This window comes from Streptopelia decaocto (genome assembly GCF_964273445.1).
Source record: "Streptopelia decaocto genome assembly, chromosome: 5".
In the NCBI taxonomy this organism is placed as follows: Eukaryota; Metazoa; Chordata; class Aves; order Columbiformes; family Columbidae; genus Streptopelia; species Streptopelia decaocto.
The window spans coordinates 60963315-60981585 of NC_138659.1; the positions used below are offsets into that span (position 1 = coordinate 60963315).

Here is an 18271-nt window from a genome sequence, read left to right on the forward strand (position 1 = left end):
TGTAGAGCACCTACAAACAGCTGCTCTCTGTAAATGCTGCCAACAGGTAATTCTCAGAAAGACAGTAGAGGTGAGGATCACTTGGGTTCTTTCTTTTGCTTTATTTGACTTCAAATTTCTCATGTGGAAAGACTGAGAAGCAGTCAGCCCTATACATTTTTTTGCAGACCCATCCCATTTTGCTTCCTTGCCATGCTTGATAGACTTGGTCAGTCCCCTTTTCTGGCAGGAAAGATCTTAGACCCCTTTTTTGAACTGTGATCTGCCTTTTCATGACACCTCTTTACGGATCTTGCAGAAAATGCAAACAATCTGAATCTTTATACGCAAAACCTGACCGATTGTATTTGAACAAATAGTGGCAGTGGATTGGTGGGGAAGAGAAAGATGGATGTGCGAGAGAATGACTGAGAAGGAGAGAAGCTGATTTAAAGCTTTGGGTTGATCAGAAAGATGTTTTGAATGTATTTTAAGAATTATGAGACTGGGATGTGAGAAACCTTGAGATCTACTTCCTAGTCTGCATTACATTCCCAATGCAACCCACTATGTCCTTCTGTTTCCCTACTGTAAAACCTTGCAAGGACACGAAGAAAATAATTACAACAGTTTTACAGTGAACGGTAGACTGTGTTTATATTGAAATCTACTTTAAAATAGGAAACCTGAAAATCCACCTCTTCTTCTCCCTTTCTCTTGAACAGTGTCAAAGAAGAGAAAGGGAAGAAGGCAGAGAGGAAAGAACATAACGAGGGTAAGAAAAGGAAAAACAGTTTAGCTTTGGGGATAGAAATGCATCCACTTGTAAAACTTCAGCAGTGAGTCTGTTATTTTTCTTAAGCAAAAGAGTCTAGATACATTTTTATTTGAAACTTCGAGACCCTAACTGTAACTAAGGAAAACTTTCATTTTTGAAAAATAAGGAAAATATTTTGGCATATTTAACAATGACTTTTTTAAAGTGGTTTGTGGTCACCTAATCAAGAACTTTATTATCAGAGGAGGTATTTGTCCCCCTTCATATTCAAAATCCATTTCTAGATCTACTTTTGTAGTTGCAGCAAAAACAAATACACAATAACAATAAATTACTGTCAATCTATCTCTCTGATGTCTGTGTTTTCCCTTTCATGGCAAAGTAAATTTTCCATTCCAAGTAATATGTCTTTGACATACCAGTAATTTAAGTTTTAATAATGCTCAGGGGGTAAACTTTTTAGTAGGACCTGTTGCGATAGGACAAAGATTTATTGTTTTAAACTAAAAGAGGGTAGTTTTAGACTAGATATAAGAAAAAAAAAAATTACAATGAGGGCCAGGAAACACTGGTCCAGGTTGCCCAGAGAGGTGGTAGATGTCCCATCCCTGGATACATCCAAGGCCAGACTGGACAGGGCTCTGAGCAACCTCATCTAGTTGAAGATCTTCCCTGCTCATGGCAGGGTAAGACTAGATGACCTTTGAAAGTTCCTTCCAACCCAAACTGTTTTATGATTCTATCATCCTTTGAGAACAAGAAGCAATCCAAACAACAATACCCCTGTTTCCAGGCCAGAGATATATATATAGGATGCAAGCTTTCCAGGGACACTGATGTTCAGATGGCTGAAATCATCACAGTAAATCTTGTTTTCTCCTTTTTTTTTTCTCTCTTGCACTACTCCTGCTCTAGTTTTATCGAGCACAACTTTTGGCAGATTACCTGCTCTCCAAATTTGCTGATGATGGTAACAGTAGCCTGAATGAATTAAACACAGCCTGCGAAAGCTTTCTCCATGCTTGTGTAGCATCCTCCTCTGTGCCTGCACTCCAAGTACCACAGAACCACCGCTTCCTCTGGGCTCTTTCAGCCCAGCTCTGCAGAGGGGATGGTCACCTGCTGCATCCACAACCGCCCCAGCACAGCAGAAGCTGCGATGCTGCAGAGCACCCAGGGAGCCCTGAATGAAACATGTGATTCAGCCAAAAAGTGGAGAAATGCAAGACTTTATAAGTTTGTTTCAAAGAGAGGAAATGAACATAGCAATTCTGCTGTCAGGACCGGCCTCTCAAATTAGAAGCCAGTGCCCAGTGAACTGGACACAGCTCGTGAGGAAAGGCAACAGTTCTCAAAGGGAAACACCAGTTCCCTGGGAACCCATGCCCAAAGCCCTTATTGTCTTTGATGAGACACTTTAGTAACTAGACTTCAGAAGGTTTTTCCTCCCCTGCCATTATCTCAGCACCAATCTCAGTCTTCACTGACTCACAAGCAGCACTGATATACCTTTAGCAAAGGGTGAATCCCCCACTTTGAGTGTCACCTCCCACAAAAAGCAAAAAAAAAAATTCCTTGCAGTGAGGATGTTTTCAGATATTTTATTCTAAGTATTATTTTTTTTAGACTGAGTTTATTTTGTTGGACCAGAAATAAAAAAAAAAATATTTGGAGGCTAGGTTTTTTTGTCAAGTATCAGTTATAATACAGCTGGGATTATTTTTCCCTGTTTAGCAATTATAGTGCTTGTATGGATATTTTTTAAACCCAGCATCATATTTTGTTGTTGTTATAAAAGCCCTCTCCCTCCTGGGACTTCTTGTGACAGACTCATGCATACAGTCCCTTCAGAGATGACATTTTATTTTCTTTGGTGAGCACTGTTGCCTGATGACAATTTTCATTATTAGAGTGAAATTAGATCATGTTCTTTGCTACACTTCTTTTCAACCACAAATAGAAAAGGAACCTATTACAATTTCAATATATGTTCTCATCTGAGGGCCAAGTAGTGATCTGACATTTCTGCTTTCACTGACACAACCGTTATGAAGTACAAATCTTGTATTGATCTCTCAGATTTGACCCTGGATCATCAGGGAATAATTCTCTTCTTGCTTCCTCTTCTCTTGTATATTTATTTTTTCTGTACAATACTTGAACACTTAATAATTAACAGTCCGGTTTTGCTTTGTTTTGCTTTTTAAAATCCTAATATTCTGTAAAATAGAAATCCATCATATACTTCTTTTTAGATGGGAGAACAGAAATGCAAGGCAAAAGGAGAGGCTGTCCCAAGGTTACAAATACATTCTGAGGCTGAGTTGGGATTCAAATAAACCCTCTGAATGACAAGACAATCCCCCAGCTATAGAAAGAGCTTTCTCGCAACATGACACTGCTATCTTCTGGAATAGAGAAAGCTGACATCTGAGAACTTAACTTATTTCCTTATCTACACCAAACAATACCTGTATACTACTCACTCTCTCTGTTATTTGTTTCCCATCCTCTGTGAGAAGCATAAGTGCTGCTCATGTATTTCACAGTGACAGTGTGAGCTTCACCTTAAAATGTTCTGGGATATCTGGGTAACAGTAGGATACAGTTGCCATTTAATCATCCCTTTCCCTTCTAATTTTCCTGGTCTCTCCAGCACTAATTTTAGACTTGAGTATATATTTTTTTTTTGCATTTTGGGATATATTAGTTGATAACATTTTCCATTTGAGACACTCAAAACATTCTTCAATACACAGATTTTTAAAAACAAAAATATATATATTTTTTGCAAACTGTGGATAAACTTTCCTATAATCCAATGAAGAAGCAGAAGAAAAATAAAATATTTCAGAAATATTTGTAGTTAAAAAAAAATCAAAGCATTTGATGAAAAGGAAGAAGCTGTATGTATAAATTCTTAGTGAAAGTAAAATATTTATCAGAAATTAGACAAACCTGATTGATTTATTTACTGTGGTTTGACAGGTTCAGCACCATAAAAAATAACTACGTTTCAGAAAATGTAGGGAGAAAAAATGATGTTTTTCCAAAATGTTCCATGAAGAATAACTGGAATTTTATTTTACACAACCAATCTACGCTACGATGTCACTTCTAGAAAGGGAAGTGTGTACTGCAGAAGAGGAAAAAGAACTCTAGACTTTTCTTTACTTCAGCTCTGGGAAATCTCTCCAAAGCAGAAAGCTCTCAAGATCTTAGCTTCATAAAACCCTCTATTTTTTGGTTCTGGATACATTCTGCCACACATCTTTCTTTGCCCTTCAACCCTGTATTGCATGGAACAAACACTTGTATTTTTCCATAATCTACCCATGTTCTAGTTCACAGTTGTAAAAGAGTTCTGGCCCCTTCTGTCATTTGACTAGATCTATTTTATTCTTCCCTGGTTTGCCCATGTATTGTACCTCCTCCACATCTTCCCTTCACTCAGATTTCTAAGCTCTTTAGAGTAGCAATCATCTGTTGTAGCATGTGTTTAGACAACATAAAGATTTCTAGGGCTCTCAGTAGCTATTATAAATAGGGGGAAATCACACGTGCCGATAAGTGTAAGGCCTCAAAAACAGCTATCAATAACTCACAGGGCTCAGAAAATATTTAAATACCATTGATTCAATTCTTCTCATTTTTCTTCAATATCTTACACTTTTTAAGTCTCTCAACTGAAATACTATCACATTTGAACACCACTATTAATATCCATGAAGTTGGTATTAACTTGTACATTATATATAAAACATACATATGTCTTATGTGTAGCTTATTTAGACTCTCAAAAAAGGATTCAGAAGGTATTTAACTCCTTCAATAGTTCTCTTAGTGAGAGAATAAAGAAATATTTACTGTAAAGAACACAACCTTCTTGCCATTTTACAGATAAAGGTTGCATATCTTCACTGAAAAACTGTAGAGAACTCTGAAGTGTAATATACAGACTCATCCTTAAACCACCTCTCCTAAAGGGACTGTGTGGGAGTCACAAGTGCTATAAAACATCAGATCTCCTCTCACTTTTATGAAGCTAAGACAAATTACACTAACTTGGGATTAATCTCTCTCTTTAATTTACCAGCAGTCTTATTTGGCTTTTTTTTTAATTCATCTATATGCATTTTAAAAACTCTAAAGCAAGTAGCTAAAACATGAGATTTGAGGGCCTAGTGTTCTCTAGGTGCCATACAAATTTGATTCATTCTGATACAATCACTGATGACATGAGATTACGACCTACAGGACCCTGCTGGGGTCCTGCTGGGTTTGACTGAATTATGAAGTTGAGACCTTCTGAAATAAACTCACATCTTTAGGACAAACAAAATGAGCTGGTATTGCACCTAGACATGCACTTTAATAAAACTGTACTGTGCACCACTTGTTTCCCTTACAAACACTGGATTTTTCCTGAGATTTTTTCCAGCCAAAGATCTGGCTCTTATGAGGCAGTTGAGTTGTTTCTTTGGCTGTTGAACCTGATGGGTAAGAAAGCATGTAATCAATCAGATGTTGCTAGTAAATGCAAATTTGTCTTAAAGAGAGCCATCTCCATTCTTCCCCAGTTTCAACAAACTCTGGGCTCTCCAGAGCCAGTGGGCAACTCTGCTACCTGCACACTCATCAGACTCACCATACCAGAAACTCAACTTTCTCAGTAATCTATACATCACCCCAAGAAGACAGATAAACATTTCCTCATTTAATATGTGACTCAGTATTTAATTGGATATTCTGATTGGTTATGATGCTTCTTCACATATCGATCTTGATTAATGTAGTAGCTCCTTGTACTTGCTATGCTGATAAGAATATTTGATTTTATGCACTGATTTCATCTTACACAAAAACATTATGCACATGGAAATAAAGAGTCTGGCTGAAGGTGATTTAAATTGCATGCTGAAGTGACACAAGGGAAATAATTTGAGCAGACTCGTAGTTCCCATTATTTTTCTTTTACTTAAGAAAATTTCCCTGAACAAGTTAAAATAGAGTATGGCATGGAGAATAAATTTATTTGTTAGTTGGATTTACCAACTTTGGTATTCTTGTTTTCACAAAAGAAAAAGGTTTCTTTCACCTCTAGTTTCCATAAAAGCTACACTTGTTCTCCCAGGACACAGATCTGACTAAAGCAATTCAACCTACACTACAGTATTGACCTTAAAAAAAACATATGCAACTGGAAAACTAGCTCAGAACATCTTTGAAAGCACGAGGTTTGATCCAAATTCACCTCTGATTCCCTGAGAACGTTTGTCCTTGCGAATCCTCCTGGTTGTTTCTTTACATATACTGATTTCTTGCCGCTTACACTTCCTGGTGTTTCTATGAGAAGATTGAAACTAACCCTGTTCATGGTATTTCACCTTCAACCCTTCAAACAGAATTTATTCGCACATAAAAGTCCCCCAAACACCAGTAAACCTAAAGCACAGATTTGCACTTATGAGTCATATAAAGACTGAGAGATCATTTTTTTCCTCATCTTCAGTATATTATTTTTTAATTTATCCCCATCTCACCAAAGAATACAGCATTCCAAAGCACAGTTTAGCTTTAACTATAAACATAACAGAGTGAAACTGGATGAAGAGAACTCTTTGTGAATATGCAAGAATGTAATCTGAAATAAATGCAGGCAGGTTCTTCTTCTTATCCTTGTTCATTTATACCGAATAAATTTATTGCTGAGAAATTGTACTTTACTACCACCACAGGTGTATTTGACAAAATTCCACTCTTCTACAAAGTTTTAGTCATTATTCTCATTGTTCATAGGGGCATCATTCAAATGCTACTCAACTGTGAAAGACTATATTTAGAATTAATCTGAAGCCTTCAGGAAAGTAAAGAGCAATAGGATAGACATCACATGGAATGTTTCAATTCAGTGATGTACTACTTCAATTAAAGTCTCTCTTGCATTTCTTTCACTTTCTATGCAGTCTGAAGAAAAGATTTAGGTTAGTGCATCTGGTAAGGAATTAAGATTGAGCATGTTTATATAGATATATAGTAGTTCTTGATTATCTTCCAGATCCTTATACCCTTGGATCTACTTACTCGACAAAAAATTACCACAGTGGGAAAGAAGTTTCTACAGTGGTACCACAGACATCTCAAACAGTGAGAAAGAATGAATAGCAACTTGGTGCACACAGGTTCCCAACATGCATCCAGTGCAGCTTACTTGGGTATCAAACAAAGTACATTAAATTTAAAGGAATTACTGCACAGGGCATTTCTTTCTCAGAGCAGTCAGAAAGCTGGGAGCTATGTTGCTATTCCCTGAATCACACTATTCCCCTTCCAAGGCTTTTCTCTTCCACCACTGGATTTAATAGAACAGTTTGTTTTATATAAACAAATAATCCAAAATAATGCAGGTTACTTCCTTCCTAAAATAAGGCATAAGACTCATGATCCGGGATACAAAAACTGGTTAAAGTGCTGATACTCATTTACTTCCCTAATCTCTGATCAAATTGTAGGTTAAGATGCTTAAGTACCCTTGAAGCAATAAAGTTCATAGGACACTGCAGAGACTTTTAACATTTTAAGTTGCAGCAATGCATTAATCATGTGACACAGATGGCATCAATAAGGATACCAAATAATTGGTGTTATTGAATGCTGATGGAAACACAGAGTGATAAAGCTTTCGTATACTTGTTTCACAGCCCATTCAAATACCAGTGAGGTCTCTGCTGCTTTTGCTGATGAACCACGTGCTACTGTCATGTAGACTTGTTCAGTATGGTTGTAACACATCAGTTTCTTTTGTGCATGTTACTCAGATCAAAACATCCTGGAGATGACCCTCAGCTTTCTTCCTACCTATCCACATACATTCTCATACAAGCCACATCAGCTGGTGTTCCGGTTTTGTGGCAGCTTGCAAGCAACTCTATTAGCATGATGTCTGCAGTGCATTCAACTCATAAGCTAAAAAAGTAGCAGGAAACACATTTTTACCAGCAGATATTTAAAATATATATACCTGGCAGGTTCCTTTAAAGCCAGAAGGAGCCACTAGTATCATCAGTCTGTTCTCCTCCTAACAGATGCTGCAGAATCTTTACCACTAACTCAAGCACTAAAAGGGATTATATTCAGGCCAACAACTGATGGCTGAACTAGATTGTATCATTTGGAAAGACAGCCAATCTCGATTCCAGGGGATGATGAATTTACCACTCCACTTAGTATGTTGTCCTCGAGGTTAATTCCATTCTCTGGTAAAAAATACTATTCTTTGTAACAGGTAACAGTGTATCCTGCACTTGCTTTCTGTTGAGTTGTACATTTACCAGGTAGGTTCATAACTGTTTAGATAACTTCATTAAATATATTTTTTGTTTAAAAAGTATGTTGTATTAGAATGAGAACAGAAAAGGCATATTACAGCAGAATTTAGGACAAAGTGTCAGAAATTACAATGGACACATGCATAGCTTTAAATTTTAAAATATTATTGTTTATTATTTGCATTATATTAAAACCTATGGTTCCAAGTGAATTTAGTGTTGAGAGGCACTCTGTACAATAAGAAACTGGAAACATGTTGGAGAATGCAGTCAAAACAAATGACAAAGGGAAAGGTGAGTCTTTACAACAGAAGAGTGAAGGGAATTGTTCAGCACCACAGAGATCAGTGGCAGACCTAGTGATACTGAGTACATTTCTTTATTCCTAATCCAGTGAACTGTCCAGCTCTGACAGAAAGGAAAAAAGTAATTTTCTCATGGAAGTAGGAAAACTGGAGTTATGTAGAGTACAGAAAACCTTTCAGAGAAAAATGGATCTACTCATAGCTGTAAGTATGCATCCAAAGATCTCAAAGCAGCAAAAAAACAAGTTCTCTAGGGCTTCAGAGGGCTGTTGTTCATACAGATGGATAAGCAAGAACATATTGATCTGCCTGAAGATGAGTAAGTTGGTGGTGAAGAGTGAAGTGATTATTGCTCAAGAGTCTTTCCTTCTGTTTCACTGATCATACTCATGGCTAAGAAATGTATCTTCCTGTCTGGACTGCCGGGCTGCCACCGGGCTCTGTTGATTTTGTTTTTTTGTTTTGTTTTTTTTTTGTTTTTTTTTGTGTTTTTTTTGTTTTGTTTTGTTTTGTTTTGTTGTTTTTTTTGTTTTGTTTTTGTTTTTGTTTTTTGGTGTTTTTTTTGTTATTTAGTAGGGGCAGAAAGACTGTTAGAGATTCCTCCCTGTTTTAATTCCATTCTTTATTTTAAGTTGTTACCCCAGCACATTATGTTTGTACACTGGCTTATGGCCAACGAAAACAAAATATACAATCTGACACCATTATTATTCTTCTTGCTGAGAATGCTGAGGAACTGACTGTACAAGAAAAGGAAAACTCCTAATAAAATAAGAGCCAGATAAATAGTTCTGATATCCCTTCCTTGTTCATATTCAGTATGCTGGTTGCCACCAAATGTTACTCAGTTTGCCTAGAGATAACAAGGTATTATGTAATTGTAATGAGTTGCATGCAAGATGTGTTTCAGGATGTCCAACAGGTCTCTGTGCTTAAGATCTTCACACAAATGGTATGCACAGCCCTAAATAGAAATGTGAATGTTTCTATGCATGACTGATCACTTGCTTAGAAATGTAAAAACACGTAAAGTCTTAGAAATATGGGTTAGCATTCACAAGGCCTTTGTGTGGAAGGCCCTTTCCATCGCTGGCACAGGTGCTGATAACCCAGAAAAGATATCTAAGACCATGCAGAAAGCGAGACACTGCAAAGCCTCGGAACAAACACCTTTTAACGTGCAAATTCTTTACTACTTTTCATATTCAATAATGTGTGTCAAAGACAATCAAGTTTGCTGGAAAACTGGCTTGGTTGATTAGCGGTGTCCTACATATTAACACAAATAGTGTAGGTTGCTGGAGGAGTAATGCCTTAGGGAAGGGGGGAGTTATTCGCATTGGCTAACATTAGTTTTATGCAAACTAGCTCCCTGGTTTTGTCTGTAGTCTGTCAAAAGAGATAGGCTTTTCCAGAGGATGATTCAAAGTGGCTAATGCTTACCACTCTACAGAAGCTTTTTTCCTCTCCATTAATTTTAGATGGAATTAGCCTGCCTCAGCTAACATTAGCCCAATGAATAGTCCTCTAAATGTTGTCATCAGTGTGGAAAAAGGAAACATCTCAAAATGATGCCTCTATACGGTAACGTCAATTTTTTTAAAAATTAAAATGCAATTTCAGATAAAGTAAATCTGAATTTTATTCCCTGTTTTCTTATCTATGTAGGCAGTGACTGTTATCACTGAAATTGAGATGGTGTAAATAGAAACAGAATAATGTATGTTTAAAGGAACCTCTAGGGGTCCCTGGTTTGACCCTTTTCTGAGCAGAGTCACTCTCAAAGTTACATCCTAATGCAGTGAAATGAAAGGTTTTAGAATTATGTAGTGCATCCAAAATAGTAATCACATCTTGAAGAGTGAATGCTGGCTACAACTGTGGCAGGGAGCCTACTGTCAGACACAAGCATTACATCAAAAACAAGGACAGATGTGGTTGAAGGTACTTCTAAGAGTTGATCTGTTCTCACACAGACAACATGTGGCCATATGCATCCTTATCTCTATTGTAAGCAGTTTCTCTGTCATTCCTGATGTATGGACACCTTTCTCTTCTACTTGAATGCATAAGGAGTGGACCTCCTTTACTGTAGGAAACTGAGGAAGACTACATGTTTTGATGACAGGATATATACATTTTCCCATAAGCATCAGAATCCTGATTTACTAAACTTTGGCACTTGAGCCATACAGTCAAGTGTCAGTCCCTAACAGACTGATCTCCAGCATGACACACACATTAAATAAAGGTAGACAGATGGAATCAGATATTTGGGAAAGGTCAAAATCAGGAGAAAAAAAAAAAAGGAAACTTAAACCTGTTAATTTACTAGCACTATGTTGACAGAGCTCCTATAGTCTGGGGTGCCTTGCTTTTCAAGAGTTCATTTAAAATGAAAGACGAGAAGGAAGAACAGTAACTCCATTTTAAACCTGCTTTTTCAGCCTCTGTTGCTGCCTTTCAGTGCCTGAGTGCCTTTGTGCATTTATTCCTGAGCTGAGCAGCTACAACCCAGCTTTTTTACCTGTCTGACTCGTGTTTCCCAGTTTCACCTGTATTTCATCTCTCCAAACAGCTCTGTTATTCATGGCTGATTACTAACCATTCCTCTGTGTGTCTGACCCATCTGAATAGCAGAAGATGTCTCCATATGAAGTAGAGGCTCTTCCAACCCACCCTCTGATTACACAGCAAGCCACTTTTGAAGATTACATAATAATACACAAGCAATACTCCCATAAAATACAGGTCCCCATTCCACAACCAAGTTGATTACACTCACGAGAGATCACATGTACACAACATCCAACAAGTTTTTGCCTCACACAACACTTTACTGTATCTGAAGTTTCCTCCTGATTTGTAACTCCTCTTACACAGAAAATGCAGAAGCATACAATAGTTCTGCAATTATGTGGTAAGAATCAGCCATGTAACAACTGTACTTTCAGTCAGAACAATGAATGCAATCACGAAGCAATTAGTGTAGGCGACAGACGGTTGGCCGCTTGGCTGCTCTTTTCTTTTCTCAAGACTGGCAGGAAAAAGTCATGACTGAAGAAGGGACTGGTCTGTCAGCCGTGGTAATTCAAGTCTGCTGCCCAAGGCAGACGCACAGGGGAGAGATACATGAACAAAAGCAACCAAGTCACTGAAGCTTAACAAATTATAGCTCATTAGCTGAACCCCAGTAATTAACCACATTCACCCACACACAACACCCAAGAAACTGGGACATAAAATGACTTCAGTTAACACAGACTTCCCTTCCATTGAGTAAATCCCTATTCAACCAAATAATAAATAATTCAAAAAATCTGTAGTACTTATCATAGTGATAGACTCAGTGGGCTGTGAAGAGATTGAGGGATGATGCTATGTGACCCATTTCCTGTTCATTACAACTGAGCAATGAGAGGCATGCACTAACTGTTGGCTTTGCCCTCATCAGTCTTGAATTGGATGGACAATTTCCAAGAACAAAACCAGTTTGGGCCCAATATGATTCCTGTCTATCCAGCTCTTGCTCTATTCACCACCCAATTTTCCTGGTCTCACCTGCTGCAATGACAAGATGCAAACAGATGGCAACAATGATGCAGCTTGCTAGAAGCATGTAAATGTGTTTTCTAGTTCATTCTCACCTCCCTCCTGTCTGTCAATAGCAAAATTACATGACTGCAACAATCCTAACTGGTCAAAATCCAACCTACTCTATTATGGCCACCATCAACAAATCCCTCACATCCTCTTCAGTCAATGTCATCAAAGTCAGTTATATCAAAATGTAAATTCCTTACCATGCAGATACGTTTCCCTTGCTTCCTTGAGTGACTCTTAGTGTGCACACAGTGCTTGGAACCCACAGAGTAATGGGTTCTCTTTCCTTAAATACGGCCTTAGCACAACATCACAAAATAGCAAATAGCAGTGTCATTTGTTCCAAACCACCCCACAGTTGCCACTGCAATTATCTAAATACTTGCAGGACCTCTTAATTACTCTGAGAAAATTTTGCCTTTGGATATACAAGCATGCAACCAATCGGAGTAATTTATGGTTAGCCACAGGCTGAACTTGACCTTTAGTCTGAGTTATGTTTAATTTTTTCCAATCTGATTAATACTCTCTGCCTGTTGGTTACCCTCTATGGTTCTTGACCAAAGCTTGTTGAAGTCAGAAAACATGTCCATTATGTTTTAAAGTAGAAACTAGGTCTATGACTCATACCTATACAGACTACTTTTAAAATTACATTGTAGAGCTAATTGGTACAGATCTACAGACCTTGTGCTACATGATTTTTCTCTCGCAACTACTGTATTGAATTACCAACAGTTATCCAATTTGATAATCAATGACATAATACAAAGACATTTTACTATACAGCCTGCACCCTCTTGTCCAAAAAAAATACCCTAAGTTCGGGATAACACACAAAAAGGCCCTTTTTCTTATATCCAGGTTCTTCTTAAGGATTCTATAGAATTCCATAGAAGAGTAGGAGTTTCCTATAGAATAGTGACAATATACTTGCTGGTATCCATCTACCATAGATTAGATGAGTGTTAGTTGTATGGAGTAATTCCGAATTATTTCCTGAGCAGGCTGACTACTACAACAGCTGAAATACATTTTCCACTATTGCTAATTCCATTTGACAAATTTACCACTGAATGTTTCATTGATCCTCATGTAATAAATTTCCTGTTACTAGGAAACAGTAATTTTCATTCCAATGGGTCCTAAAAGACAGCAGAGACCAGATTCTGTTTGGTTTCGTATCTGTCCAGAGAATTCAACAGGCACAGGGGAAAGGAAACATTTTGACCTTGTCTAATAACATACTGAACACCCAGAAATAATTTAATCTGCACCTTCCTGTGAACAGATTATAACCACAGTACACTCTACAAAATGCTGTGAGAGAGGTGAGTGAAAAATATTGCATACAACTGACTTTACAGGAAGAATTAGGCAAGCAAAATGCATTTCCAATAGATGGGAAGGATATTAAGCTACAGTCCTGGAAGGATACTGGTTTTGAGTATAAAGCACAGGACTGAACTTCTACCCCAAAAATTCCCATAAAATCATTTTGTGACTTCAGCTACTTATTTAGCCTCTTTATGCCTTTATTTTCTCAGGCTTACACTAATAGTAACAGCAAGTCAAATTTAGGCTAAAGGAAAATTAGTTATTTAATGTCTGTAAAATTAATTCAAATACAGAGATGGAAAACATCCTAGACTTCAAACTTCTATGTTGCTATTCCCATTAATGTACAACCTGAAAAAAACAGCCAATACTTTGATTATTGATTAGATTCAGATTCTCATAGCTTCATCACAGGTAAAACAAAAATAAATGACTAAATTACTTTGTATAAAGTCTTATACACTAGATGCCAAGGTATTTCATTCTTTTACCCCTGTTGGGATCTCAGCAAACTGTTTTTGTCTTCTTCCAGTTTTATTCAAAAACACCAAAATGTCAGGATATGAAACCCAGCATTTCTCAGAACAGTTTGCTCCCATGGTTAGTTACTTTACAGTTGAGTTTATCTGCCACTGACTCCCAGCCATCAACCCTTGCTACAAGATTTTTGCTAGATTACAATTCTTACTCATACATCTTGTCTTCCCCCATATTTATCTAGTTTCCCTTCAATCTGCTTTTTGGCAAACTAAACAGATTGTGTTCCATAAAGTCCTTCGCTGTAAGTTTACTGACTTTTAGGTACTGATGCACCTGATTTTCAGAAAGTTCTGACAATGAGGTCTTCTTACAATCAAGTCCTGTTCTGTTGTCTCAAGTTGGGCAGGAAAAAATCAAGACAAGTCTCACAGCATATTTATTCAGCTGATGGATTACCTATACTGAAGGAACTGGACTTCAAAGGAAAATGATTCACTGCTACTTGTCTCTTAAAAAATCAAAGGCTACTCGAAAATGTGCTAACCAGATAAGAACAAGGAGTGTCTTACACTGTTCTTGGAGCTGGTGCTAGGACAGAGCAAGAGAATTATCAAATAAGGGGACAAAAAGCCTCATTACAGATTAGTTGTTATTCCCAGCATGAAGGATCCCAGCTGTCGTCTTTGCCCATTGCCTGTCACAAGATATTGCCGAGAGGACTGATGAATAAATGCAGACTGTCAGGTCAGCCATAGAGGGCTAGATGTCAATAATACAGTAGATACCCATGTCTTTTACTTTGTCCTTTACATTGAGGTTTACTCAATGTTTCTTGCTTGGAAATATCAGTTTGGTATTTCCAAAGACTGTCCTGAATTCTCTGCAGCAGTAACGTGGAGAGATGGAGAAACCCTAGGTTGTTCCTAAGCTAACAAAGCAAAATGCTGCCAACATTTCTTACCTTCTGATCTTGGCTGTATGCTAAGATCCAATCTTCCTGCTTGGGATGGAAAAGCAGACTGTGGATGTAGAAGTTCAGACGGTATTTTTGATAGGTGGCCCCTTCATCAGAACTGATTAATAAGCTGCTCTCAACTTCTGGATCAGTCAGCAGCATAATCTATACGGAACAGAAAGATGAAAATAAAATGGTGAATAGTAGTCAGATGGAAAAATAAGTACACAGCTAGGAACTTCAGATAAACTTATTAAATATGCCTATTTCAAAATGTGTCAATGTAATATCAAAATTAAGCTTAACCAATCTTACAGTAAGGGAAACAGTATATTTCATCTATGTATATAAAAACACACAACATGTGACCAAACAGGCAGAATGACTTTACTACTAGTTAAAACAGACCTAAATGGAGTTATTCTCAGGTTATCGGAAAAACCAAACCTGACCACAGTGCAAACTTACTAAGTTACCAGGCAGCCACAGTGGGCTTCTAGAGTCTTCATGAATGACCTATTGAAGGGGCAGATGAAAAGTTGGGTGTTAAGAAAAAAAAAAAAAGAGAGAGAGACAGACACACAGAACAAGCTCTAACGGTGAGGTTTGTTAGACTCTGGCAGAATTTTCAGAGAAGATGACAGCTTCATTGCCTGAAATGTTATAACCTGGCTGTCTGCAAGAAGCAATCTTGCTTTGGCAGGGGAACACAGTTGATAACATGCTGGGTTCTTTCCATCTCCAGTTTCTATGGTGCTGTGAATTATAGATTCGGTCGTGTATCAAAAATAATCTTTGCATAGCAAAGTTGCTTTCTAGCTTTGTCCAGGAGTATTAGTTCAGGAGTGACAGAAGATATATGGCCTGCAGTTGTAGTAGATACTTCTTCCCATTAACTGTGGTATTAATTGGTCTGCATTGCTGATGAATCAGAGAGAATAATGAGATACTCCTTTCATGTGTCTCTGCATGAGAGAATATATAGGTTTGAGCAGCAGAAAGAGATCATTCCAGTATTGCAGTATTTCAGCAAGCAAAGAAGTAATACCCCTAAGGAATGGGAATGAGGTGCCATGAACAACAAACATGAAAACTTCTGAAGAATATTTGCCTGGGAAGGTATTAAAGCCTTGAATCATAAGAATTTTTTTTATTTTTTTTTTTAAGTACTGGTCCTGCTGTTGCTTTGCAAATGGCAAACACTGATCAGTTCTTAGACAAGTCTAAAATAAAAGGATCCATGCCTGGCATTTCACAGAGCAAATTCCCATCTGGGTTTGGCCACTGCAAAAAACACACACTCCATTTCCTTCTCTTTCTTTCATTTAGGCAGGCAGAGTTAAATATAACTTAACTCACTACCTATGAGCTATAGAATGCCATAAGTCTTGATAGGCACCAGACGCAAAAGAACTATTTGTATGTGAAGTTATAAACACACATATAATCTACACAGGAAATGTCCTTATTGGGTAACTGCCAGAGGTTTTTATTTGTGTCTAGAAAACCCCTTTCACAGCATAACTATTTGACCTGTGACTCAGAAGCTTGAGGTTCTTAAAAATCCCTGAATTTTAATATCCTGAGTGATCTTAGACCAGTTACGTCATCACACCATATCTCTAATGTAAAAAAGGGTAATATTTCCATTGTAGCATAAAGGTACAGCCTCCCTTTCTATATCTGATTTACTTTCAAAATTTTGTGATGAAAACATTCATTATTAGAATTAAACATTCTTTTGTTAACACTTTTAAACAGACTAAGCATACCATTGATGCAACTTCTAAACTGAAGATTACATGACAGAAGCTACACAGAATGCATTAACAATCAAAACATCAATATATAGAACATCTACTGTCACTAAGCAGCCTATCCAGGTTCTGAAGCCAAAAATTAATGGTGATGTTTATCAGTTGATTCTTTCTTCTTACCAGACTAATTTCTGGGACAATGTTCCTATGGGTAACATTTATCAATTCAGTACTATGATTCAGGCATTATGATTCTCCTGTTTTTATGACTTCCTTCTTCAGTGGGTTTTGTTTATGCTGGTATTTGAAAATATCAGAGCACAGCATTAATTTGGACTATAGCAACTAGAGCAGAAATAAGCACAAATCAATGGGCTTGATCGAGCTCCCTGAAGTTAATAAGAGTCTTGTCATTGACTTTGGTTTGTGCCTCTAAGGCAAGTTGATAATCAAGATCCACTCTAGTCTCACATATTTCCTTATACCTGCACATGGAACTCATCTGACCTCATCACTGTCACATCCAGGCACATCACCGCCTTAACACATTTTCTGTCAGGCCACTTCTCTGAAGTGTGAAAATGCTCTTATCTTCATTTCTTAGAAAGGGAATTGAGGGACGAACTGCTGAAGCACTGAAGCACCTAATTCCTCTCTCAATCAATAAAAGTTAAGTGCCTAAACAGACTTGCCAGCACTGCTGACACTGGCTTTAATCTGCTAACTACCACCCTGGGCTATTACTACTGTGTTTTCAGGTATTTACTGTCTCTTGAAGCTTTAGTTGTTGCACTGTGATAACCAGCTATTCTGCACATATGCAGTGTTTCAGGACACTTTGGTTTTACTACATATGCCAATAGCAATAGTGTTTTAGATATGGTGGAGCTGTGCAAACTGCTGCAGATTTATGCAAGGGCATATGGAGCCAGAGACAGGGGAGGGAGTTGACAGGTGACTCTGTAGCCACCAGTCAGACTGTTAACTGAGACCAGCTCAGGGCTGGGACAGAACTGTCTGCTCAGCTGTTGTACCCTGTGTGGACAATCGCTTTGTACAGATGCCATAAACCACTACAAGCAAGAGGTGACTAAGCAGCCACTGCTCACATCACAGTCAGAGTACCGTGTTTCTTACAAGATAAGAAAAGCAAATTTAATTATAACATATCTGCATGTGAATAATCAGAGTTACAAGCACAAAAGATAACATTTATTGGATAAGAAGCAGAACTGAAATCTGCATGAAAAATCTGCTAAAAGAGGTGGAATTGCTGCATGTATCTACATGAACCTTTCTAATTAGACCAGAAGTGTGCTTCTGAAAAGAAACCCACAAGTTTTGGGAGGAAATATTTACAGCAAATTCTTACATACTATGCTCTGGTTCACACCACAGTGATCTCAGAGCACAGGAACTGAATTCCCTTTCAAGGAAACTAAACCAGAATATACATTTCAGGAGTTCTTCTAATGTGCTCTGACCACTATAGGATATTTAGCTCAGAGTACCTGGCTAACAGTACTCTAAAGTCCGACCACCTGCCTCCAAAACATCTATATCGCAGATAGATGACATCTCAACATCAGCTACCTAGTTGTACAAACCCACTTCCACTGAGCTACACTACATGCTAATGTAGTTGCACCCACATTACCTCAGTTTTATCGCATAAGTTGCCTGGGACATAAATAAGAAAGGAGAAAAAGTACAATTCTTTTTAATGTTTTTGTTGTTGCAGCATATGA

General features: G+C 37.7%; 1 protein-coding gene across 2 annotated transcripts in view; it reads right to left on the bottom strand.

The window, feature by feature from the left end:
- The window catches only part of SORCS1 (sortilin related VPS10 domain containing receptor 1), a 286937-nt gene that overhangs the window by 99480 nt on the left and 169186 nt on the right, over nt 1-18271 (bottom strand). For both annotated transcript variants that reach the window (XM_082054531.1, XM_082054530.1), the window contains exon 4: nt 14773-14931. In XM_082054531.1, the coding sequence (XP_081910657.1) occupies nt 14773-14931 (159 nt within the window). The remainder of the gene's footprint in view (nt 1-14772; nt 14932-18271) is intronic.